This window comes from Salvia hispanica, chromosome 5 (assembly GCF_029641045.1).
Source record: "Salvia hispanica isolate PSC_SH4W2 chromosome 5, Shi_PSC_v1, whole genome shotgun sequence".
Lineage (NCBI taxonomy): Eukaryota > Viridiplantae > Streptophyta > Magnoliopsida > Lamiales > Lamiaceae > Salvia > Salvia hispanica.
The window spans coordinates 23509439-23533739 of record NC_142696.1 but is presented as its reverse complement, the minus strand read 5'-3'; the positions used below and the strand labels follow the sequence as shown (position 1 = coordinate 23533739).

Sequence of the window (24301 nt, the reverse complement as noted above, 5' to 3'; positions counted from 1 at the left end):
GGTGATATAAAGGTATTTCAATGTATTATACAGGTCTTTTTATGACTAATACATACCGACAATATAATGATATATTGTCACTAAATGCAAAATCACAAATATATACGTATACCCATGTTTTTCTTAAATTTTGAGTTGGACAATATCACATGAGTTTAATTTAGTTATTTAAGTTCATTTTGATTTTGAATTAATTGATATATCTTGAACATGTACGCACGAGTATATATAAATATTTACAGTTTTATGGTAATGGTACGTCGAGTACAGAAATGAAATTACCCGTCTCCAATTTTTAGTGTAGGTGCACAAATAGAGTGTTATATATATATCACGAACTATAACTGAAACCAAATAAGCAGTATACTATTTAAGTTGATCTATGTTTATAAATCTTCAAGACATCAACCATTTTTATCGTCAATAGGACTACTAAACAATACAGGATTAACAACCCATAAATTGGCCTCTCGTATTTGATTTGCGGTTTGACACATTAAAAGAAGTCAATATAATCACATCTACTACCGCCCATAAGTTGCTAATACAATATCTCTGAAAGTCGTGCATATAATTAATTTGCATTTATTGTAATCAATAATACTATTATACATGCCCCATCTACCATTTTAAGATATTCCCAATAGATTCCCTCAGAAAAAAGAAGAAGATATCTTCATTAGAACATACTACTAGTAACTAACATCAAATAGGTGAACATTTGTGTTATTAACAAAAATATTACTATGATCTACACATAATCACAATAAATATCCATATTTAAGTAGTAATCGTTCAAGAGAATTATAAAACACTTTTGTTAATCTTGTAATAATAGTTTACTTATTAAAATATAATCATGTATAGTTAGGAATATCCCCTGTTTGGGGTGTGCAAAAATGGCGACATCCACGTCCCTATCGACCTTTTGGATACATACACACCCACTTTAGTAAAAGGTGTAACCAACCCGAACTTCACATGGATCTCGAATCGAATATACTATCCAACTTATAAATATAGTATACTATAAAACAAAATCATATGTACAATTTACAATTTACAGCCATGTAACTTTATTTTCTCTCTCTGTAACATTAATTGCTACTTTCATCCTATAACTCTTTAATCACATATACTTGGTATATTCGGATGTCCCACAACGTGCCTAACCTAATGCACCAATTCAAACAATATTACTCCATTGTTTACCGGTTTAAGCTTCACCAGACCACCGCGGTCGCCCGTCCAGTCCTCCGTACTTCTCCGTGCTGAAGAGCTCCTTGTAATACTTCTTCCAGCTTGACAGCTTCTTGCATTTCCTGATCAGGTCTAGGCTGCCGCAGCTCCCTCTCAGAAGCAACAGAATCTGCATTTTTTTGCCATATATCACACGATAATGACACGAGCAAGCACTCTACAGTTCAAGAGAACGAAAAATTTAAAGAGGCATGCCTGGCTCATCCGTGGACGTTTGATTGAGGATTGCTGGACGCACAGTGAAGCTGCTAGGATCACGAGATTCATTTGCACAGCATTATAGTTTTCTGCAAGCGATGGATCGATGAGCTCCTGGATTTTGTTCTTCTTCAGCAGAGGCTTAGCCTAGCAAAAGGTGATAGGAAATAACAGGTGATTAAATACTGGAATAATAGCCAAAGCTTGGTACAAACTCCAACTCAAACTCAAACAAAAAGTGGAGGCTTACCCAAATAACAAGGCTTTGTTGTGAATAATCAAGGGCTCGACGCCCGGTGATGAGTTCCAACAGCAGTACGCCAAAGGCGAATACGTCAGTTTTCTCATCGACGATTCCATGCATTAGAAACTCGGGAGCTAGATAACTGCAGAGCAGAGATGAGAATTAGGACCGATGTTTCTTGAAAATTGGACAAGAGTGGTGAACTAAAATTGATCAAATTCTAGGCCGTCTCATGGTGCACATACGTACCCAAAAGTGCCTTCACATTTTGAAACAGTGAGGTGAGTCCATCGGTCTGGCAGCCATTTCGCGAGGCCAAAATCACATATCTGAAACCAAACTAAGCCATGAGAACTAAATCTTCAACACATGACAAATCTACAACCTTAGGAGGGGGCTATTCATTGATGTCGAAACTGGTAATCTGACTTATGTCATATCCGTTACTTGTAAAATAGATCCTCCATTTATGCAAATCATTAGAGATGTAAAAAAGAGATATTGGCCTAAAAACAAAGCAAATAACAGAAAACTGCACACTTTCTAGACATACTACCTGAGGTTCAAAGTCATCCCTAAGCAATATGTTTGCAGCCTTAATATCACGGTGAATGATCCTCCTTTGACAGCCCTCATGAAGGTACAGCAATCCCTTAGCAATTCCCAGCGCCACCTTGTAACGAGTACTCCACTCCACCTTTTCCACCGGATCTGTTTCGTTATAAAAAAGGACAGGGAAACAACGTAGGTTGATCTAAATTAGACAGAGTCATACAAATACTGCTAGAAAAGAAAATTATAGGAATTTTGCAATGATGCACTAACTGTGAAGCATAGAAGCCAAGCTTCCAAGGGGAGATAACTCGAGAACAAGGTACACTCCACCTTCAACACCATAACCAATCAATTTAGCAGTATTGGGATGATTCACATGCGCCATTATCCCAAGTTCTGTGAGGAAATCTGCAATTCTTTCTTCCATAGCCCCTTTTGTCAAGCGTTTGATGGCAACGAGCTGACCCCCACGCAAACGCCCTCTATACACTTCAGCATAACCGCCCTTCCCGATCAGATAACCTATTCAGAATACCATCAAACACCATCAACCAATGATTAAAAAAAGATCAATCATTTGCAAATCTCAAAGGGTAAAGCTAGCTAACCTTGGCAAAAGTTGCTGGTCGCGGTTTGGAGTTCTAACAAGCTAAAGTTCTTCCATTGAGGCTTAAAATAGTTCATATTCGGATCAAGAAGGGCATTGGGTGCACTACTAACTTGCTCCCTAAAACTACTAAATCGTTTCGACAATTTAAGCGCAGTGAGGGGCTGCAATGTGGCTAGCTGCCGTTTGGATTTGAATCTTAACAGCTTGAAAAATAAGGCCAGCCGTGAGGCTGGCTTAGGATCAATCTCCACTAGGGATTCAGAGGTGCTTGCTTTTGAGGAATCAGTTTGAGATTCTGCACTTCTCAAGAAATCCTCAAGAATCGTGTCTGGTGAGCTAGGATTTGCTTTCTCTCTCTCTTTCTCCTTCTCCATACTTGAACAACACAAATCTACTAGGCTACTATGTCTATAACCAAAAATAACACTACTTTTCAGCAAAATTGAAAATGAGGCACGAATGTATGCATAATTCACTGAAAAATTATCACATTAATTGCTTGAAAGTGAAGAAACAAACAAGCAAAAAGCACAATTCTTTCAGCAAAATGAAGAAGTCACCAAAAATAGAACGAAAAATGAGGAAAAACAAATTTACAGGAATGGAAGCACAATATAATAGGAAGAGCAAGCAATTTTGAAGCTAAACACAGAATTGGATTTGCAAATGGAAATGGTTGCCACTTTTTATCAAACACCTTGTGCCAATTACAAAAAGGAACACAACAAAAACGTATTTATTCCGCATAATTATGGCTCAGATCTAAAAGGGATCTTTATTTTCAGTAAGATTAAAGAAAGAATCAACGTTGCGCCTCCATCAAACAACGACAACGACAGCTCATAGCTTTAACAAGAACTCTCGCTGGGACTGAGAGAGAGTAGCATGAAAATAAGAGCAATACGTACGGACTGCGTATGAAAAGTGTGGAGAAACGCATACCACAGAATGGAAGCTGACAGTTTGTCGGAATTTTATCGAAGAATCTCGGACAAGAAAGAAAGCCAAGACATAGATTTATCAGAAACAGAGGTTTTCTTGCTCTGTTGAGACAAAACCAAAAATTATCGATAGCTTCTCAGTTTTCGTAACGCCGACAAAATATGAAGATCGTCTTTTTATGAGTAAAAATTTGTGGGTTAAAATTATTGGTGAAGGTGGTAGAATGTGTGCATGAAGGAAGAAGAGTGATGGTGATGATTATGTGATGTTATTCTTCCAAGATAAGCTGCTGCTACTGTTGCTTCACTACCCACCTTCATTCTTTCTTTGTAACACTAGTAGGAGTAGTGGAGTAATTCTTTTACTGTTTTTAGTCCTCGTGCAATTTCCCTTTTTTTAACCAAAAAAATTAAATAATTACTAATCAATATCAACATAATATTTTACTAAAATTGGTTTCATCTTCATTTTACACTGATGGAGGAAAATATATTTTGTTAATTTGATTTTACTATGTTTTTATTTTGTGTGTTTATCCGATTTTTATTTGGTCGGTCGGATTTGTCAGCAAACTAACAAGTGATCGGTGGAGTCTGAAAGCTGCCCACGTGCTATTTCTGCTTCTATTTTGAGTCAAATTTATTGAGCTCGTTTTTCAATTATCAAAAATTAAATGTCAATTCTTGGAATATGTTTTTAAATAGAGGCAACGGTCCAATTGTTAATTTTGTCACATTTTTAGCAATTAGGATTTGAATTTCATGAATTTAACAAAACTAAGTAATATGATAACACAGCTCTTTGGAACCTTAATTATAGCAAGCTACTGAAAACAAATCTAACGCTAATTCTCTAGTTAATAAATTGAAAATTTGATCGAGTTATTTATTGCGTTTACACGCTAATTGACTTCTTAATATTCCTTAATTATTTTCGCTAATGCAAATGGGAACAATTTAGATTTCTGTCCAATCTAAACACATAGTATATTGTTGTTGAATAGTATCTAGAGTCAGAAATATGAATTTCACCAACATAGGAGTATTAAAATATGTATATATTAATATCGCGCTCGGTTTAGAAAATCTGTATGATCCTTAAATTAAATATAACAATTTCCAAGTTCTAGCTGAATAACGCAGTTGTTTTTTTCTTCTTATCATTGTTATATTTTATAACTTTATTTTATATCGGTGGGTATGGAAAAGTCGATTTTGTTGTCTTAAAGATTACGCATCCACGTTAGTGTTTCAATATAATGCCTTTTGAAAAGGACCAAATTTATGAATTGTTCTGATCTAGGCTGTCAAATTTATGTTGTGATGTAGAATTTATATCGGATTTTATAATAAGAGTAATAATATATTGGAATGTAAAATTAAATACTAATATGACCTGTAATTTATAAAAGTATTAGCATAAACATAAACTAATTAAGCTTTCCTGAATATTACTTCTGGTAGGAGACTATTAGGTACATATAGAGAGTCTAGCCCACTATTAATTATCGAATGAGATTTAATTATTTGCATAATCATTAGACTGGAGTAACTGAATGCTCTGTCTCAGTCCCAATGTGTTTTAATCACTCCATTAATCATTTCAAAAACTTATTGCATCTTTATCTAATACACATCCGATCTTAGATGCGTACCTAATTAATCATTTTAGTTTTTACTAACTTAATATGTAGATACTTTGTCGCTAAAATCAATTTGTGTCAATTTTGATAAATTCGATAACTTCCAAAAATTTCAATTATAATTTATAATTCGATTTTCATGTCTTATTTATTCTAGGTTAAAGTTTTTCCAAATTATACGTGTATTAAGATTGATGACATGGCGTATAAATTTTGACGATGTGACTTACTATTAATCTAATACTCCACCGGTCTTATGAAACGTTTTCTTTTTATTATTATCCTATTAAAAATAAATGTACCCTAAAATGAAAACAACATCATTTTTATTTTTTCATCTCTCTTACTTTATTATCTCATTATTAATTCACAAAACACCACTACATAAGAGCAAATGCTCTCCCTAAAAACTCTCTTATTTCTCCCTAACTCCTGGCACATCAGCACCAAAATTTATCCCCAGTTTTTAGCCAACTTTTAGCCAACTGCTACAATGGTTTCTCCTTTATTTCTCCCTAACTCAACATTTCATTTTTACATCATCATTTTTAATATTATTTAATTTTCCCTACAAATGTGTTTAATAAATAGATTTATAATGAACAATTCATCGTTGTATTAATCATTGGAAAATATAATACAACGAGAAAAAAACTACAAATAAAAAACCATAAAAAACAAAGATTTAAAAAACTAAGAGGGAGGGGCGTCCGGCGGGAGGCCCAGCAGGATCTTCATATTTTGGATGGTCGACCAGAGGGACTGCTTCTCTTCTGGGGTTCCGCCGCCAGTGAAGTACAGCGTGTACAGCTGCGTCAGATTGGCGACATTGGCAGAGAGCGTGGCTTGTTGTATGAACTGGGGTTCCGACTGGGCATCCGACGATGCGCCCTTCCCCTTCCGCCTCCCCTTCGCCTTCTTCGCTCCCACAGGGCGCTCGTGCGGACCATCCCCAGTCAAGTCGATGGGGTCGCGCTTCCCTCACTCTCCGCACCGCTAAGTCGCGAGCGCACCGATTTCCCGTGCAGCGCGGTGTGCATCCCCGTCCGGAATTTGGGGAGATCCTTCAGCCTATCATAGATGTTCCAATACTTGAAGCCCTTCGATAAGAACTGGCCATTATACCTCTGCATGGCCTCATCTCGGACCATGTGCTCGTTCTGGCCACTCGTCATGTTCGTCATCAAGTTAGAGTATATACCGTTGAAGTGGCCGCAGTCCCTCATGAGGCGCTCCCAATGCCGGCGGATCGCCTCGCTGCCATGGTCCTTCATCGAGGCAGTCTTGTTGCTCGTGTACTTCTCCGCAACCCGCTCCCAGAACACGAGCTCAGTTTGGTAGTTGCTGCGCTCCGAGTCTTGCGTCGTGTCCGCCCAGCAGTTGGCTATAAGCTCGGACTCTTCCAGACTGTAAGTAGTCCTTACCCGCTTCGACTTCTCATCGGAAGCCGTATCAGTCGCAGCCGTCGACGCCGGCGCCGGCGCCTTCCCCTTCCTGCTTCTGGAAGGCGGCTCGGCGGGCGTTTCTTCCACCTCGTAGTCGTCCGTGCTGAGTGTCGGATCCGTTGTGTACGTCGCGTCCTGAGATCCTTCGTCGTCTGGGGTGGATCCAGGGGTGTCGAACAACGATGTGACTATCTGGGGGCGATACACATCGTCGGTTGGAGAGGGCATGCTGAGGGCAGACTGGAAGTACGGAGAAAGTCTGCGCACCGGAGGAGTCTGCAATGGGGACGGACCCGCATATGATATTGGCCGGGAGGAGAACCCATCGACAACAACGAGTTCATCCACTGCTGATTTGCTTCATCAGTGGGAAATTGCGTACTCGACTCTTTGCCCTTACCTTTTCGGAAATTATTCCTACTTGAACTCATAATTTTGAAGATTGAAGATTGAGATAATGAGATTGAAAAATTGAGAGAGAGAATGAAGATTGTGTGTGATGAATGGAGGAGGAGGAATTATATATAGTGGAGGAGAGTTAGCCGTTGGCGAAAAAAAAAAAAATTATCGCCGATTTATCGCCGAATCGCGCCCACAGTGGGCGGCGATGATTCGGCGATAAATCGGCGATAATAAGGGAGTTGGCGATGAATCGGTAGATTTATCGCCGAATTATCGTCGATTTCCCTCCAACGCCCGGCGATTTTCGGCGATTTTTCGCCGACAATAACGCCTAACCATTGGGAGTGCCCTAAAATCCCATGCCGAAAAGCAAATTTTTATTTGTAATGGGACGGGGAAGTACTTATTAAATTTACCTTTTAAATCCAGATCATCAGATCGGGGTTGACTTATAGTAGGGTCTGTGGATTTAGTCTCGACCGAGGTCACTCGAATTAGAACCTTATTGTGGATGCTCTTAGCATATTAAGTGAAGATATAATAAAGTAATAGCAAAATAAAATAAAATAATACTAATTAAAATAGAAAATAAAATGAAAAAAAAAATTAAAGTAAGAAAAGAAGTACTATACAACATCATAAGTTTTTTATTTTAACTTTGCCCCAAAAAGTATTATCTCATGTTAGTTTTCTTACTAATTGAACTCATAAAACCAAATGTAGAGTTGATTATTCTTCACAACTTTTCGTGTTCTTTATAAAATGTGCGTCAAAACTTAGTACTCCATATTTTATTAAAATTCTCAATTCGAGAAAATTTTTATTTACTGGTTGCTTGACATAATTAGGCAACAAATCGACGAGTCGCCTTTCTTTATTCTTAGGTAAACTTTTACAATTTTTCTTTCACACACCCTCAATTTCGTTAAAAAAAAAGATTTATGTTCCGATCTTCAGGTACTACTATTACTTACTATCTCAAGCGGGGCAAATAAAACAACTTTTTCATGTGGTTTAGGTTTTTCACTTTTTTTGTGAGAAATAGTGAAAATTGGATACCTTATTTTGAAAATGCTCACTATATTAGCTAGAGACCAAAACATGATTAATTATTGTGTGAATAATATATACCGTTTTAAAATATTGGTACTAGAAACGAATCATCTCGATTTATACATGGAATCTAACATCGGTCTATTTTTCAATCAAACTAGAACTAACGTGGTTGCTAAAAAAATTAAATGAATTAGTTTTATTTATGTTCCATTTCTCAATATCATTTGTGTTGGTATGAGTTTCTATACGTGTATTTACAGTCACGTCTATTTAATTACTCTACAGTCTACACCAATATAGTATTCATAATTCATAATTCTGTGATGTGAAGATGACACATGTCTACCGAAAATCAACAACTTATTTACTATTAATTGATTGGTGAAATCATATTTAATTATAATCCAATTTGTTAATGTTGAACTACTTTCTGAATCATGAATATCGAACATAATATTGGTATTGATTATTTGATTTCGTTGTGACTATCTATGCTACGTTATCTGGTGATCATTTTTAAATATTTGATCTTAATTAATTTGTACTCCATGATATTTCAGTTTTGAAAGTATACTCCTTTTGTAGGTGGCTTGTTTAATGGGGTGGGTTAAGATTGATAGTTACAATTAAATTATAAAGCTACTTTTGCACAATGGCTGTCGCACTCAATTTATTCATCCACGACACATAATATCCAAATGTTAGATAAATTTAAGCCCTAAAGTATGATTTCTTACCATTTAGATTTTTTAGTTATATTATTCTTTAATTTGGCATTTCTGGTATTAAAAACTAAATTAAAATGGACTGTTATTATACCTACGTAATGTAGTAGTAGTATATAATAATTAATTTGTTTTCACTCCGATCATAGCTGTCCCATGTTTTCTTATAAATCACCGATCCAATAATAAAATTATCAAATCAATGCCACTTTCCCAAAATTAATTTAAGTGGGCTTTACGTAACCCACACTTAATTTCATTGCATAAGAAGAAGAAAAATACTAAATCTCATCGAATTGATTTGCAAAAATAAAAATAAAAGTACTTTTTGTCCCTTTCTTGATTCAATCAATAGTCTATATTCATCACCCAAAAAAACATTTTAAAATTACTTACATCCCAACTACTATTATTACTGTCCAACGATTTTTAGCCTTCATCTATTCTACGCCTCTTTCGACTCCCTTTGCCTTTGGCATTGAAGAATAATTTTGACTTAAAATGCAAAAGAATAACATTTTGTACAATACACGCCATAATTTATTATTCATAAAAAGTTACTACCTCCGTCTGCCATTAGAAGTCCCAATTACGTTTATTGTAAATGGTAGATAGACCTTACTTTCCACAAACTCATTCCACTCACATTTTATTATAAAACTAGTACTCCCTTCGTTCTACAATAATATGTATTTTTAGTTGAAAGAGAAGCATAAAGAAAAAGTAATTAAGGTATTGTTAATAGAGAATGACTCTCATCCCATTAGAAAGAAAATAGTTTTCAAATTTAGAAGAATATATTCTTGTAGGACGGAGGGAATATATAAAAATGGATCTTACATTCCACATACTATTTCCCACCTACTTTTCTTTATATTTATTTAATATTTATACCAAACTCAAATCAAACATGTAATGATGGACAAAGAGATTACAATTTAAATGTACATCCGAGCACAACTACATCTTGCGTTTGCAAAATGTTTCACGGGACTCTGATTGGCGTATGAAACTAGAATCCTACTGGAAATTGTGGATTCCAATTCGTCAGCCACAATTTCTGGAAACTTATTACATCAAAATATTCCAACTTGTAGGGATTACTATTTTAAGATTGCGATAAAACAGTGTGCATTAAAATTTAATATTGGGCCTTAAATCTGGGCCAAACTTGGTGGAGCATATATGAGATATACCCATATTAATTTTTGGATATTATGAGCTAAATAGTAAATACATTTAACATTAAAACTTGAAAATTATATTCCTACAAAACAATTGTTTGACTATAATATTAATACTTTAAATTTTCAAGATCGACTAAATAAAATACTTTAATAGCTATAGATGCTGCCTTCTTTATTCCCATAAATTAGGATCAATTGTCGGGCCGGAGTGTGGGGGCCGCTAAGGTGATGTCATCGTCTTTTTTGCTGCAATGAATTAGGATCAATGTTAGTGTTTTAAACTTGCCACATACGGAAATGTAGTGGACAATCGATATGGATTGTGTATGGGGCTATCATAACAGATATCTAGAAAATGTCTGATTATGAGTAGTGACTATTGAGGATATATACAAATTATAGTAGTAGTATTTTTAATCACTCAGCCATGGAAAAATTACTACTACGATCTCAAAATTCATGTATTTATTCACTATTTTCAAATTTAATAGTAGTACAAAATTCAAAATAGTCCAAAAGTTGGTGTATTTAGACTTGAATACCCTAAGAAAAGTTGAAAACAATGACAATTGACAATACTCCAAAAATTGAGTGCATTTAACTTATAAGATCGTTGAATGACAAATTTATCCTTTGAAGAGCGCCGTGCATCAGCATCTTTATATTCCAAATTCAAATTTATTAATGATATCCAGATGAGTAGGCGTATATTTAGACGTAATTAAAGAATTGTACATATGCGGTCTACTATGACAAATTCTTATTTTAACGAAAATATTATCTGTCTACACCTGCACTTATTCATCATCTACCTCTCACATGAATTCCTATATTCCTATATAAAGATATACTCCTGCACGAAATTAAGATATTCCTGTGCGTAATTGACTTTAACAACCTCTTGAATCTTCGACAGATGTATCTCAAGTAATTGTTGATGATAGTTACTCAAATGATTATCTAACGACTCATGATCAACATTACACTATTCTCAGTCTACAATAGAAAGAACCAAGAAACTCACTAGTCTCAAAAAATTCAACTGCTGATCCCAACTTTCTACCTTTACCTTGCACGTGCTCGCTTAATTAAAATTACTTATAAAAATTAGAAATTAACATGCGTAGTTAATTTCATATTACAATCAAGCCGACACTCTTAATCCAGATTCGATTAAAAAAATAGATGAAAATCACAGTGGTAAAATTGCCGCCTTCTCCGAACCTTCTCTCTCTGCAGTCTGCAACTAGTCATCGTTGCTAAGCCGCCACCTGCAGCTGCAAATGAAACTCACCTCCCCTCCATTTTCTCACAATTGCAAGCCTCGCTCATCCCTTCATCTCCTCAATTTTAGATGCTTCGCTTCATTTATTTGTTGCTATTTTTACTCTCACTTTCCCAATTACTAATAATCCAATCGGCGTCCTTCTCGGGACACCGCCGCAGCCTCCTCCAAAACGACACCAAATGCCCTCTCCACTTTGGATTCCTGCGGCGGCTGGCGCCGGACTCCAAACGCCCTAATCTCGACACCCACTCCGAGTGCCAGTACATCCTGCAAGGCCTCCGCCTCGTCCTCGCCGACCACCTCCGCCGCACCGACTCCTTCCTACCCCCGCTCGACTCCGCCGACTCGTGCTGGGGCGTCTACCAGTCGCTCGTCGGGGAGTACGTCTCCGGCTTCGACATCCGCAGCCGCTGCGGCTTCGAGACGCCGTGGATCGCCCGCGGCTGCATGAACATCACCACGCGCCAGGAGTTCGAGAAGGCCGTGCCTCGACCCGCCCTCGACGAGGTCGAAGCCGCCTGCAATCAGTCGCTCCTCAACAATTCCCCCTGCGCCTCCTGCACCGTCAAGCTCGCTAGAATTAGGGCGTCGTATCTGCAGGGAGCGTCGATCGGGAACGTCTCCGATTGCACGGCGTATCCCTTCATCTACGCCGCGGCCTTCTCCAATCAATTCGGCCCCACCGATGTAGGTACGACTAAGTGTTTGTTCAATCTCGATTTCACATCGCCCAAATCGAATAGCAAGAGGAAGAAGATTGTCATTTCTGTTGTAGTGGTTGCTTGCGTTTTGATTTTGGTCCTAGGGTTTGCTGTGTTCTGGTTCGTTCGGCGTAGGAAGGAACGATTATTGAAGCAGAAATTGAAAAGTATGCGAACCGATACTAATATGAGCTCTGGATTAGATTCAATTAGTGCTAGCACAACATTGATTAGGTTCACATTCGACGAAATTAAGGCGGCCACAAGAAATTTCGCTAGGGATCATATAATTGGGAGAGGAGGGTATGGAAATGTGTATAAGGGCGTTTTGCCTGATGGCTCTGAAGTTGCATTGAAGAGGTTCAAGAACTGCTCTGCAGCAGGGGATGCTAGTTTCACTCATGAAGTCGAGGTAATCGCGAGTGTCAGACATGTAAATTTGGTTGCTTTGAGAGGATATTGCACGGCCACTACGCATCTGGAGGGTCATCAGAGGATAATTGTGTGTGATCTGATGAAGAATGGGAGTGTTCATGATCATTTGTTTGGGTTGGTGGAGAACAAGTTGAGTTGGCCTATACGCCAGAGGATTGCCCTTGGGACGGCTAGGGGGCTCGCTTATCTGCATTCTGGTGCACAGCCCTCGATTATTCATAGGGATATTAAGGCGAGTAACATTCTGTTGGACGACAAGTTTGAGCCTAAGGTGGCGGATTTTGGATTGGCGAAGTTCACACCAGAGGGGATGACACACTTGAGCACTAGAGTTGCAGGGACAATGGGATATGTGGCACCTGAGTATGCGTTGTATGGACAGTTGACGGAGAGGAGTGATGTTTATAGCTTTGGAGTGGTGCTGCTTGAGCTTTTGAGTGGGAAGAAAGCACTCATTGCGGTGAATGATGGACAGCCGACTCTAGTGACTGACTGGGCCTGGTCTTTGGTTCGGAAAGGGAGAGCTTTGGATGTAGTGGAAGAGGATATGCCGGAATTGGGCCCTCCGGAGCTTGTGGAGAAGTATGTGTTGGTGGCTGTTCTGTGTTCGCACCCTCAACTATATGCTAGGCCGACAATGGATCAGGTTGTGAAGATGTTGGATACAGACGTGGCCATCCCTTCAATACCTGAAAGGCCGATTTCTCTCATTGCGAATCTTGATGACATCGAGAGGTCTGTGAGTAGTAGTGGTTCTGGTACTCTGTCGACGCCTGCTGGGTATCAAACTTACACTTATGAGCACGAGGAGGAGAAGGAAGATGAGAACCAAAGTGGTAGGTAGCTTCCTTCGAGCAGGCTCATTTTTTTGGTTGATGTATAGTCATGGCAATGATTCTTTATAAGTTGAACAATTGTTGTTCAAAGCATTGGGGTGAAGTGTTTTATCACACGCTGTATAGTTATTTTCCATTTTTTGTACAAATATGTATTTTTATGTGTTCTTGTGGGTTGATGCCCCAAATGAAGCCAGATTATCTTTCTCACTAGACTCACTACTCAAACATGGTCCGACCCGTTTTTTACTGGCTCGAAAAGGCTCAGCCTAATCGACTAGATGTGTTTTTGCCCGGTTTGGTTTCTCATTTTAGCAGGGAATTGATTTATATGTTTAGCCAAACCAATTAAATAGATCTCCAGATCCACTATCTTCGAATCCACTGATATTATACATCACTTGCAACTAAATTTGCTAAATATTCATAAAAATTTATGATCTTGGTAGTACTATACTGGAATTGAGACTAAATAATCAGATTCAGATTACTCTCCAATTCTGCTACCGTGGCCAGGAGCAAGTATGCATTCTAAATATTCAATGGCATTTGGATCACTTACATTGTTATCATACTGCTTTATATATCCAGTTTATATCATTGCATATTTGTTGAAGATCTGCGTATTTCGAATTTAAATCTGCCTAATCATTCTTGATTATGCGATTTTATCTGCTAATCTCCATCAAAATAAAACTAGAACACAGACATATTTCCCTCAATTAACGATGAATTGAATGTACAACCAGAGTAAAGAATGTGGAGTATTTATTTTGTTAGAGAGGAATATTTGCGTGATACGTAGTGTATATATAATACCTCAGATTCTCATTGCTTACAATAAACCCCTTGTTTGTTCAAGAATCACCAAGAACTTTATAAAAAAGAAAAAACAAATTAGTATAGCTTCTGATTATATAAATCAAATTTATTTGCATCAAGTTTAATGTCACACCCCTCGCTGTAAAGCTAACTGAATTTGATTCAAGCCTATGTTTGTCACCGCTTCTCAATGAAGTAAAAACAAGACACGAACTCTGGTCTGCATCACATCTCCAGCTAGGCTAGTGATCAGTGATAGTTGAAAAAAGCCATGGCTGGTAAGCAAGACGTTGAGAGAGGCGGAGAAGAGAGTAGAGCTCCACTTCTCACAGCAGCAAATGAGGGGCAGCCCTCCAAAAAGAGCAGCAATGAGGATAGATTCATGGTCTATCTCAGCACATTTGTTGCAGTTTCTGGCTCTTACGCCTTCGGATCTTGTGTACGTTCTCGTCACATTCATGAACTGTGTTTTATTGTAAGTGCTTTGTTTTGATCACTGGTGTTTTTTGCAGATAGGGTATTCGTCACCCACACAATTTGCTATCAGAAGAGATATCAACTTGTCCTTAGCTGAGGTTACTTCATTTTAGCTTTCTTTTTTTCGCGCAAATGCTTCAAACAAAGATGTCTGAATTTGATATTTCAACTTGATAATAAATTCGAGATTCTATTTTTATCATTGCAGTACTCATTGTTTGGCTCCATCTTGAATTTTGGAGCAATTATTGGTGCAATCACATGCGGCCAAATGGCAGATAAAGTAGGCCGTAAAGGGGTGAGTTTTTTTTCGGGATCTACCTAGCTGCATCCATCATCAAGAATCTTTGCTTTACAAACTGTTGTGTGATCAAAGTTAAGAGTCTTTTGCATTTGAATTGCAAGCAGGCAATGATAGTATCAAGTGGATTCTGTACGATGGGGTGGCTATCGATTTACATTGCCGAGGTATCAGTATCACCCAATACTACTTTTACCTCACAACTAGAATCTTGTAATAGATTCCAAGAAACCAGTTTCTTGATTCAGAAACTGTAATAATTTCACAGGATGCCCTGCTTCTAGACATTGGAAGATTGGCAACTGGATATGGGATGGGAGTCTTTTCTTATGTGGTAAAATCCATCACATAATTTAAGATATGCACTATGTTGACACCAGAGGCGTAGGCTCAATTGTCGTCGTGTTTGGTTACTAGGTTCCAGTCTTCATATCCGAGATCGCCCCCAAGGATTTGAGAGGAGCTTTGACAACACTACACCAGGTAGAAAACCAAGATTTGTCCCAATAGTCCAAGGCTGTTTCTCATCTTATCTCAACTTGCAGCTTATGATTGTTACTGGGGTGTCTGTATCCTTCATCGTAGGCACGCTTGTAACATGGAGGGATTTAGCATTAGTGGGTAATACATACTACACATTCTAGTTATATATATGTATCTATATGAAACTGAAACTCACTTGTAAAACTGGTGCAGGCATAGTTCCTTGTGCTGCTCTTCTTGTAGGTCTCAGCGTCATCCCTGAGTCCCCAAGATGGCTGGTAAGAATCCGAATGCACTGTTTCATGTCTTAGATTACTATGATTGGGAAAACCATAACATGATAGAATATGTCAAGGCAAGACAAGGAAAACAAAGGGAGTTTGAGGCGTCTTTACGTAGACTTAGGGGAAAGAATGCTGATGTATCAGAAGAAGCAGCCGAAATTCAGGTATGCGAAAACTCCCAAGTTTCATCATGCTTCATTTTCCCTAAAGAATATGAATATGAAGATGAGAGTGTATCCCTGAACAGGACAATATAGAAACACTGGAGAGGCTTCCAAAAGCCAGACTGCTAGATTTGTTTCAAAGGCGATATCAGAGTTCACTCATGGTTTCACTTAAACCCTCTATTTCCATCTGTTCCCCTCTCTCTTTCTGATTACCATATCTTATTTATTTGTGAAATAGATAGCAGTAGGGCTAATGGTGTTCCAACAGCTTGGAGGAATCAATGGGGTCAGTTTCTACACCAGCAGTATCTTTGAGGCCGCGGGTAAGATAAAAAAAGATGAATATATTCTCCACAAAACCGAATCTTGAGTGTTTCTGTATAATGTTGTGCAGGATTCCCGTCTGATGTTGGAACCATGATCTACGCGGTTCTTCAGGTAGCTCGTTTCATCCTGTTAGTTCTGAGGCGACTGCAGTCATTTCTAAGATTGATTAAATTGTAAGAACATTCCATCTGGCAGGTGATAATCACCGCGGTAGCTGCTACGTTTATGGATAAAGCAGGAAGAAAACCTCTTCTAGTGGTAAGAAATTAGTTAGCAACAAGTAATGTTGTTTTTCTTATTGCCTTAAATGTAAGCAAATCCTTTCCTTTTGTCTTTTTCAGATTTCTGGTTCAGGACTTATCCTAGGTAGTCTGTTGATAGGAAGCTCATTCTATGTGAAGGTAAGTATTTGTTTGTTAATTTTTCAAAATTCTTCCAAAATGAAATAAGTATATATTCTTAACCAGGAGCATGGACTAGCATCTGATGCAGCTCCAGCACTAGCTTTGAGTGGTGTCATGGTAAGTTTTCTTTCTCTTCTCCTGCATTTTCGAAGAACACGAGAAATAGAGAAACTTTGGTCCAAGTAACATGTGGACATTAGGTGTACATAGGGTCTTTCTCAGTTGGAATGGGAGCAATTCCATGGGTGGTGATGTCTGAGGTATGACACTACTAACTCTTTTGAACTGTGATAAACTTAAATGTTAAATTGAGACGATGAATCGCCTCTTTTTACGCAGATATTCCCACTAAACATCAAAGGAGCTGCAGGAAGCTTTGCCACACTAGTGAACTGGTCTGGTTCATGGGCTTGTTCCTACACTTTCAATTTCCTCATGAGCTGGAGTACTTATGGTAAGAAACTAGACTACATTTCCATCAAAGCCGACAGTTCTATCCGTTGATCGTGATGGTTTAACAATCATTGCAGGATCATTCATGCTTTTTGCTGCAGTGAATGCACTTGCAGTTGTGTTTGTGATCAAGGTAGTGCCTGAAACCAAAGGGAGAACCCTGGAGCAGATACAAGCAGAAATAAGCTCTACATAGAACAATCTAGAAACTTCATCTTCCATCTTAAGACTTCTTGCAACCTCTGGAAGTTGATAGTGTTGCTGCAGAAACCATGAATGGTTTAATAAGCTGCAAAGTTTAGTTTTGTTTCTGTTGTATGTAAAAGGAACAATCCTGCAAAAAAAAAAAAAAAATTGTGATATTATTATATATAATCTTTTATCTTTCTTATATATATACACTAATAAATACAGAATACTTTAGAAGGATTTCATATTAAGACAAAACTAAAGTATTTATTTTATTCAAAAAAACCCTTACTTTGTTTATTTCAGTTTTTTGCAATATGATTATAGTATATTTTATGTTAGCTTTCTTAATATACATAATTTTTCAAAAGTACAAAACATTTTAGAACTTTACCTATCTGGAAATAGAGAAGGCCTCCCTACCCTATATTTTTGCCTTGCAAGAATTGAGATGGATTGTATGCAGTTAAAAGTGATAGGTGGGGAGCTTCATTTGTCGTCGGTGAAGATATTTTTGCTTTTGTCAACTTGTTATTGATCATGTCAAACAGTTTAACTATACCTTTGTCTGATTGCAATAGCATCAAAAACTTTTTTATTTTTTATTGTTTGTTAGGGAATTTTCTTACATGATTCTTGGCCCCAACAAATGTACCCACCACATGTGAGTTACACAATTTGTAATACATGAACATATAAATAATTAGTTGGAGAAGCCCTTTTTAGTAATATTTTCAATGTACATATGTAGTAAATAAGTGATTCATCCTCTTCGTTAAAAAATTAGTTATTGAACAAAAAGTGTTGAAAATTCAACTTGATCGGATAATGAGTTAAAGCCATTCATTTACATTTATAGTGTGTGACAACCTCATTTATAGTAAGATAAGACCAATTGAAATTTTTATCATACATCTCTCTTTCTCTGTATCAATCAATATAATTATTGCTTTTATGATCAGTGTCAAAAAAAAAACAGGACTAAAATATTGTTTGGCTGTCAAAAATAGCTTGTTGATTCCCACAAATATCCAAGTTGCTCGAATGCTGTTGCTGAGGGCAGATCTGTCAACAAAGTATAGAGTTCCATTTTTTTAGTGTAAAGTTAGTTCCTGCAAGTATATATGGCGCCAACCACAAATTCTGATCAGCATATTTCTTGCCAAGAAGAAGGCCATGGCTGGTAAGCAAGATGTGGAGAGAGGCGAAAACTGCGATGGAGTAGAGATTAGAGCTCCACTTATTGCAGCACCAAAGGAGGAGAAGCACTCCAAAAAGGATGATAGATGCATGGTGTATCTCAGCACATTTGTTGCAGTTTGTGGCTCTTACGCCTTCGGATCTTGCGTACGTCACTCCCGTCTAATCTAATCTAACTTCTTCTTCTTCCTCCTCTCCCCCACTCTTGATTTTTGGTGTTTTCACAGGCAGGGTATTCATCTCCTACTCAGTTTGCTATCAGAGAAGATGTCAACTTATCCTTAGCTGAGGTTGCTCACAACTTGCAAATCTAGTCAATACTTCATTTTTAGCTTTGCTTCTCATTCAAATGCTTCAACAAAGATGTCTGAATTTGATGTTGCTTTTGTAACTGCTCAAGTGGGATGATTCAAGATTCTTTTTTTTTATATAAATAAATCCTTGCAGTACTCATTGTTTGGCTCCATACTGACTTTTGGAGCGATGATTGGGGCAATCACAAGTGGCAAAATCGCAGATTACATAGGCCGTAAAGGGGTGAGTTTGTTGGGATCCAAGAAAAAAGATCATCGTATTCGACATCAAGAATCTATGATTTGTAAACTGTTGCATCACAGTTAAAAGTCTATTTTGAATTTGAAAATGAAAGCAGGCAATGATAGTATCAAGTGGATTCTGTACAGCAGGGTGGCTTTCGATCTACTTTGCTGAGGTATCATCCATTACTACAATTAGTAGCTAGATGTTCCTAAGAAACTCTTGATTTAGCAAAACTGTAATAATATTGACAGAGTGCCCTGCTTCTTGACATTGGGAGACTGGCAACTGGATATGGGATGGGAGTCTTTTCATATGTGGTAAAATTAGAATCTGCTGCTATTCTATAACACAATGTTGACACCATAGACATAGGCTAAATGTTTTCGCATTTGGTTACTAGGTTCCGGTGTTCATAGCTGAGATCTCCCCAAAGGATTTAAGAGGAGCTTTGACAACCATAAATCAGGTACATATTGTCCAAAAACAAGTGGCAATTCTTGATTCACTAGTTATAGTTTGTAAGGCTATTTCTCATCTTCAAACTTTATAGCTTATGGTTTGTACCGGAGTATCTGTATCCTTCATCATAGGCACATTGCTGGCATGGAGGACTCTAGCATTAGTAGGTAAAATTATACTGAAACATCCTAGTCATATGCTAGATGCATACAATTTGATTAGGAAACTCACTTGTGAAAGTGCTGCAGGCATAGTTCCTTGTGCTGTTCTGCTTGTAGGTCTCAGCATCATCCCAGAGTCTCCGAGATGGCTGGTAAGAACACGATTGCTCGTCTTATATATCAGGCTCAAAAGGAAAAAAGGTTACATGCTGGCATCTATTCAGGCAAAGCAAGGAAAGCAGAAGGAGTTTGAGTCGTCACTGCATAGGCTTAGGGGAAAGGATGCTGATGTATCAGCAGAGGCAGCAGAAATCCAAGTATACACGAACTGAAATAACTAAGTTCCACCGTAGTTTGAGATGTGATAAGATATGTGAAGATGAGAATGTATAACTGACAGGACTATATAGAGACATTGGAGAGGCTTCCAAAAGCCAAACTGCTAGATTTGTTTCAAAAGCGATATTTGAGATCAGTCACGGTAGCCTTTCAAAAGCGATATTTGGCTGGTGTTTCTCGCTCTCATATGACAACATACAATTTTTCGATGAAAACAGATAGGAGTAGGACTAATGGTGTGCCAACAGTTTGGAGGAATCAATGGAGTCTGTTTCTACACAAGCAGTATCTTCGAGTCTGCAGGTAATACACATAGAAACAAGTCAGTCCCTTGCAATCTTTAAGTCGTAACCATTTAATCTGTATATGCGCTGTGATGCTACACAGGATTCCCAGCTGACCTTGGAACTATAATCTACGCGATTCTTCAGGTGATAATCACAGCACTAGGCGCTGCTTTCATCGATAGAGCAGGAAGAAAACCTCTTCTAGTGGTAAGTATCAGTTTTAGCTGTTCATAAACAAGTAGCAATGGTTGTTAAATTTTGAAGCAAGAATGTCTTTTGTTCTTTTGTCCAGATTTCGGGATCAGGACTGGTCCTAGGCTGTCTGCTGACAGGGAGCTCATTCTTTGTCAAGGTAAGTAAATACTATTTACTTTTTCGATTTTTGTGAGACAAGTTATTGAGGAGGAGACACCCCGGTATCAGGAGTATGGAATAGCACCCGGTGCAGCTCCAGCGCTAGCTGTGAGTGGCATATTGGTAAGTTTGCAGTTGCATTGCATCTCATAAAAAAAGGCAGGAATATTTGTGAAGAAAGGTTTCGTGTTTGTGGATATGTACTAGGTTTACATAGGAGCATTCTCAGCTGGAATGGGAGCAGTTCCATGGGTGGTGATGTCTGAGGTATGAAAACTTTCTACAACAGTCTGTGATAAACATGTTGAAATGAGACGAGGAGCATCGTGCAGATATTCCCTATAAACATCAAAGGAGTTGCAGGAAGCCTTGCCACACTGGTGAACTGGTTTGGTGCTTGGGCTTGTTCTTACACTTTCAACTTCCTCATGAGCTGGAGCTCCTATGGTAGGAAACTAGGCTGCTTTTATTATATTGTTGAATGTTTGTGATGAGTGATAAATGTAATGGGATTATTGCAGGAACATTCATTCTTTATGGAAGTGTGAATGCACTTGCAATTGTGTTTGTGATAAAGGTGGTGCCTGAGACCAAGGGGAGAACTCTTGAGCAGATACAAGCAGCAATCAACTCATCATAGAACTTTACATCTCAATATTGCTGCTCTCACAACCCAACGATTATTCAATAAAACTGCAAACTCTCTGCTGTAACACACAATTCCTTCTTCTTGGTTGAAACGTGATCATTTATTGTACTTTCAAAGAAAATCAAGTTTTGTTTTTGTTTTCAGTGACCAATTCAATTTATCGTAAAAGTTGGATAAAATTCATTTAATGCATCTTATCCGCTAAACTACATAAATTCTGGCATGCTTCTTCGGTAAGCTATTTATTGGTTTTAGTGAATGAAAATCAATTCATATATTACTACTAGCAACCCAAAAAATGACTAGTGGCATTAAAAATTTCAACAAGTTGAAAAAAATGAAATGTGAGAGCTTAATGTACGATGACTAAAAATAAAAGACAATATCACAAAATTTCATTTGCTTTGTAAAATATACTCCCTCCATCCCAAGATATTAGACCCACTTCTTTTGGCGACATGAATTTAGGAGGTGTTGTTTAGTGGTGTAAGTGGAATTGGGTGTGCTTAACAGAAACGAGTTTTTCTTCTCTGATTTGTTTTCCCTACTGTCGTTTCAGTCAACCTTCCTCATCTATCTTCTTCAAAATGTATAAGATTCAAACCTGCAACATTCGATTAGTTGTTATTGGTTTAACTTTTGAATCTTTTTTTGCAGAAATATCTACTACAAGAACTTAGCCATGCCTCTATTTTTTTACTTTGATTGACAATTTGCATCATCCGGTTACTTCGCCGTGATAAAAGTCAGTTGCGTTCCTGTCTATGATGATGCAATGCCTGGGAATAAGAAGGAGATCATTAGCTTGGATTTCTGTTCTTTTTAAGTTTCTGTTCTAAGTTTATTGCTTCTAAAATTTTAAGTTTTTCTGTTTTATAAAATTTGAATATATATATATTCTTTTAAGTTTATGTTCTGAGTTTATTGCTTCTAATTTATACTATTAGTTTTTTTTGTCATTGTTACAGCCACAATAGAATCTTTTATACTCTTTGGGAGGATACGATTGATCAATATTTAGAAGAAATGGAGAATGACAAAGGAAAGCTTCCTATTATTATTGTTCAGCTATGTAGGCTCAATCTATTTAGGTGTAATACTCTCTTAACTCTCAAAAGTATTTCATTATTTGCTGTTGTGGTGTCTACTCAATATAAATGCATCTAAGGTGTATATTAACACTGGTGTTGTTGAGTTTAAAGATTTTGAGAAGAGGTATTTAAATTTTAGGTTGTAAACTTTCAGCATTGTCCTATATAATTCTTCTTTTCTATTTTCTTACACATTTTTAAACTCCTTATTATAACATCTATAATGATCAGTCATTCTTTGGCCAGAAATGTGTTGTGAAGTATTCTGGAAAAAAGGTTAACAATGGATTTGGTGACATAGTTGTGAAATCTACTGATGAACTTTTATGTCTTGAGGTATTTGTTTAGTTTTTAGTGTTTTTGCATAACCTTTTTTTGTGATTTGTACTCTTCATGTAGGTATTATATCTAATTGATCATTTCTGAAGTTTTCATCGGTTATTATAGCTATATATCTTGCCAAGCTGTCTTTTTAATCAACATTCCAGTGAGCATTCTTTATTGAAGATCATAGGTTGAGTTTAGAGGGTGCTTTGGACAATGTCTTTGGATTTTAATGAAGCATGTATTTTGAATCTTTTCCTATACTATTATTTAGTTAATGTTTTATAATACTTAAATTCTAGCACCAACATCAGGCTGTCTATAAACACTTTTTCCTATACATCAGCAAGTTCAGTCATCAAATAACACACTTTTTAACTTATTAATTTCTCATGTACACATGATCAGATCTTTAGTTGAGTTAATTCTTTAACACCGTAAATTATACATAGATAACTAAGTATACATATAAAGGTTGATTTCAAGGAATTTTTTCAAGCAAATAAAGCATACAAGAAGTCCAGAAAGCAAAACAAATTATTTTCTTCCAACCAACAGTTTAATTCCATGTATTTAACGTGATTTAGTAGGAGAAAATACTTAGGACAATTATATTTACATTCATCACATATGTTAGTTATTTATGTAAGTGAGTTACCTTAGTTAAAGTTTTTCTGCTTAATCCTTTGGCCTGATAGATTTATTGGAGCTCTGATTTCTTCCAATAGAACATGTACCTAAGCAAAAGCAATGGCAGTTTATATGAGCCTGGTGAAATTTAGTATCAAGTCAGATTATGTAGAATGCTTTTTAATCCCCAAGTATATGCTATCATTTTTGAGAAAAAAAAAAGAAAAAGAATTACCCATGTGTGATATGAGCCTGGTGAAATTAAGTATCAAGTCAGATTATGTAGAATGCTTTTTAATCCCTGAGGATATTTTTGCACATCTGTTCAATAGCAGTGGTCCAAGTTCTCCACTTTTTGGAGAGAACTCGGAAAAAAGGGATTAAATTTGCTGACAAAATGAGGGATTAATTTCGCTGACCTTTTAAAATATGGGTCCGAGGCATGCGAACTTTTCGAAATAAGGGATTTTCGATTTTTTATGCATTTTCTCTTCTTTTTAATGATTATTTCGTTCCTAACATTTATTAAATGACCAAATTACCCTCCATAAATTTTAACACAATTTATAAAAAATCATCCAACACCCCCACTTAGGGCTGACAATTTTTGACACGACAAGATAACACGACACGAACCAGGAACGGATCCAACATGTATTAAGAAGAGGCAAATGCCCCTCCTCCATTTTCCTCACATATATATAATAAAATATATTTAGTTTAATTTCTCACTAATTGCCCCATCTAAAATACTTGAATTTTGCCTATGTATATTTTTGCCTCACCCTATATAAATTCCTGGCTCCGTCCCTGACACGAACCCGCACGAAATTA

General features: G+C 37.2%; 4 protein-coding genes across 8 annotated transcripts; 3 read left to right on the top strand and 1 right to left on the bottom strand.

Moving 5' to 3' along the window:
* Positions 1-1000: 1000 nt before the first annotated feature.
* LOC125186338 (receptor-like cytosolic serine/threonine-protein kinase RBK2) lies at positions 1001-4134 on the bottom strand. Of its 3 annotated transcripts, none has more exons than XM_089057980.1 (8): positions 3810-4134; positions 2866-3275; positions 2588-2779; positions 2259-2413; positions 1952-2031; positions 1709-1844; positions 1456-1605; positions 1001-1369 (listed from the first exon to the last, which is right to left on the bottom strand). In XM_089057980.1, the coding sequence occupies exons 2-8, from the start codon at positions 3239-3241 to the stop codon at positions 1217-1219; spliced, it is 1242 nt and encodes a 413-aa protein (XP_088914106.1). In that variant the 5' UTR covers positions 3242-3275; positions 3810-4134; the 3' UTR covers positions 1001-1216. The 3 variants fall into 3 exon arrangements, with proteins under 3 accessions (XP_088914106.1, XP_047938645.1, XP_047938646.1); XM_048082688.2 differs by having other exon boundaries at positions 2528-2779; positions 3810-4133; XM_048082689.2 differs by having other exon boundaries at positions 2528-2779; positions 2866-4133.
* Positions 4135-11448: 7314 nt separating this feature from the next.
* Positions 11449-13739, top strand: RKF3 (receptor-like kinase in in flowers 3). The gene has a single exon (XM_048086014.2). The coding sequence runs from the start codon at positions 11621-11623 to the stop codon at positions 13532-13534; it is 1914 nt and encodes a 637-aa protein (XP_047941971.1). The 5' UTR covers positions 11449-11620; the 3' UTR covers positions 13535-13739.
* Positions 13740-13871: 132 nt separating this feature from the next.
* Positions 13872-17590, top strand: LOC125188917 (sugar transporter ERD6-like 7). Its single transcript, XM_048086018.2, has 19 exons — positions 13872-14048; positions 14545-14787; positions 14861-14923; positions 15034-15123; positions 15234-15293; positions 15395-15460; positions 15544-15609; positions 15672-15747; positions 15823-15887; positions 15965-16057; positions 16141-16221; positions 16299-16383; positions 16455-16498; positions 16583-16645; positions 16729-16788; positions 16855-16908; positions 16992-17051; positions 17131-17245; positions 17322-17590. The coding sequence occupies exons 2-19, from the start codon at positions 14620-14622 to the stop codon at positions 17438-17440; spliced, it is 1428 nt and encodes a 475-aa protein (XP_047941975.1). The 5' UTR covers positions 13872-14048; positions 14545-14619; the 3' UTR covers positions 17441-17590.
* Positions 17591-18384: 794 nt separating this feature from the next.
* On the top strand, positions 18385-21565 carry LOC125188916 (sugar transporter ERD6-like 7). 3 transcript variants are annotated; one of them, XM_048086015.2, is made up of 17 exons: positions 18398-18780; positions 18861-18923; positions 19081-19170; positions 19286-19345; positions 19425-19490; positions 19574-19639; positions 19724-19799; positions 19881-19945; positions 20018-20110; positions 20194-20274; positions 20351-20435; positions 20520-20626; positions 20712-20771; positions 20843-20896; positions 20981-21040; positions 21106-21220; positions 21295-21565. In XM_048086015.2, the coding sequence occupies exons 1-17, from the start codon at positions 18610-18612 to the stop codon at positions 21411-21413; spliced, it is 1431 nt and encodes a 476-aa protein (XP_047941972.1). In that variant the 5' UTR covers positions 18398-18609; the 3' UTR covers positions 21414-21565. The 3 variants fall into 3 exon arrangements, 2 of the variants coding, with proteins under 2 accessions (XP_088915619.1, XP_047941972.1); XR_007170802.2 differs by lacking the exon at positions 21295-21565 and having other exon boundaries at positions 18385-18780; positions 20955-21040; positions 21106-21214; XM_089059493.1 differs by lacking the exon at positions 21295-21565 and having other exon boundaries at positions 18385-18780; positions 20955-21214.
* Positions 21566-24301: the final 2736 nt, after the last annotated feature.

Excerpts from the sequence above, each read along its gene's own strand:
- LOC125186338 (XM_048082689.2), bottom strand. The coding sequence starts at position 3,241 with ATGGAGAAGGAGAAAGAGAGAGAGAAAGCAAATCCTAGCTCACCAGAC. Across the intron at positions 2,414-2,527 it reads CTTGGCTTCTATGCTTCACA|ATCCGGTGGAAAAGGTGGAG; the intron begins GTTAGTGCATCA and ends ATAACGAAACAG. Across the intron at positions 1,370-1,455 it reads AACGTCCACGGATGAGCCAG|ATTCTGTTGCTTCTGAGAGG; the intron begins GCATGCCTCTTT and ends AAAAAAATGCAG.
- LOC125188916 (XM_048086015.2), top strand. The coding sequence starts at position 18,610 with ATGGCTGGTAAGCAAGATGTGGAGAGAGGCGAAAACTGCGATGGAGTA. Across the intron at positions 19,800-19,880 it reads GAGGACTCTAGCATTAGTAG|GCATAGTTCCTTGTGCTGTT; the intron begins GTAAAATTATAC and ends AAAGTGCTGCAG. Across the intron at positions 20,111-20,193 it reads CAGAGGCAGCAGAAATCCAA|GACTATATAGAGACATTGGA; the intron begins GTATACACGAAC and ends TATAACTGACAG.
- RKF3 (XM_048086014.2), top strand. The coding sequence starts at position 11,621 with ATGCTTCGCTTCATTTATTTGTTGCTATTTTTACTCTCACTTTCCCAA.
- LOC125188917 (XM_048086018.2), top strand. The coding sequence starts at position 14,620 with ATGGCTGGTAAGCAAGACGTTGAGAGAGGCGGAGAAGAGAGTAGAGCT. Across the intron at positions 15,888-15,964 it reads CTGAGTCCCCAAGATGGCTG|GCAAGACAAGGAAAACAAAG; the intron begins GTAAGAATCCGA and ends GAATATGTCAAG. Across the intron at positions 16,909-16,991 it reads TAGCTTTGAGTGGTGTCATG|GTGTACATAGGGTCTTTCTC; the intron begins GTAAGTTTTCTT and ends TGTGGACATTAG.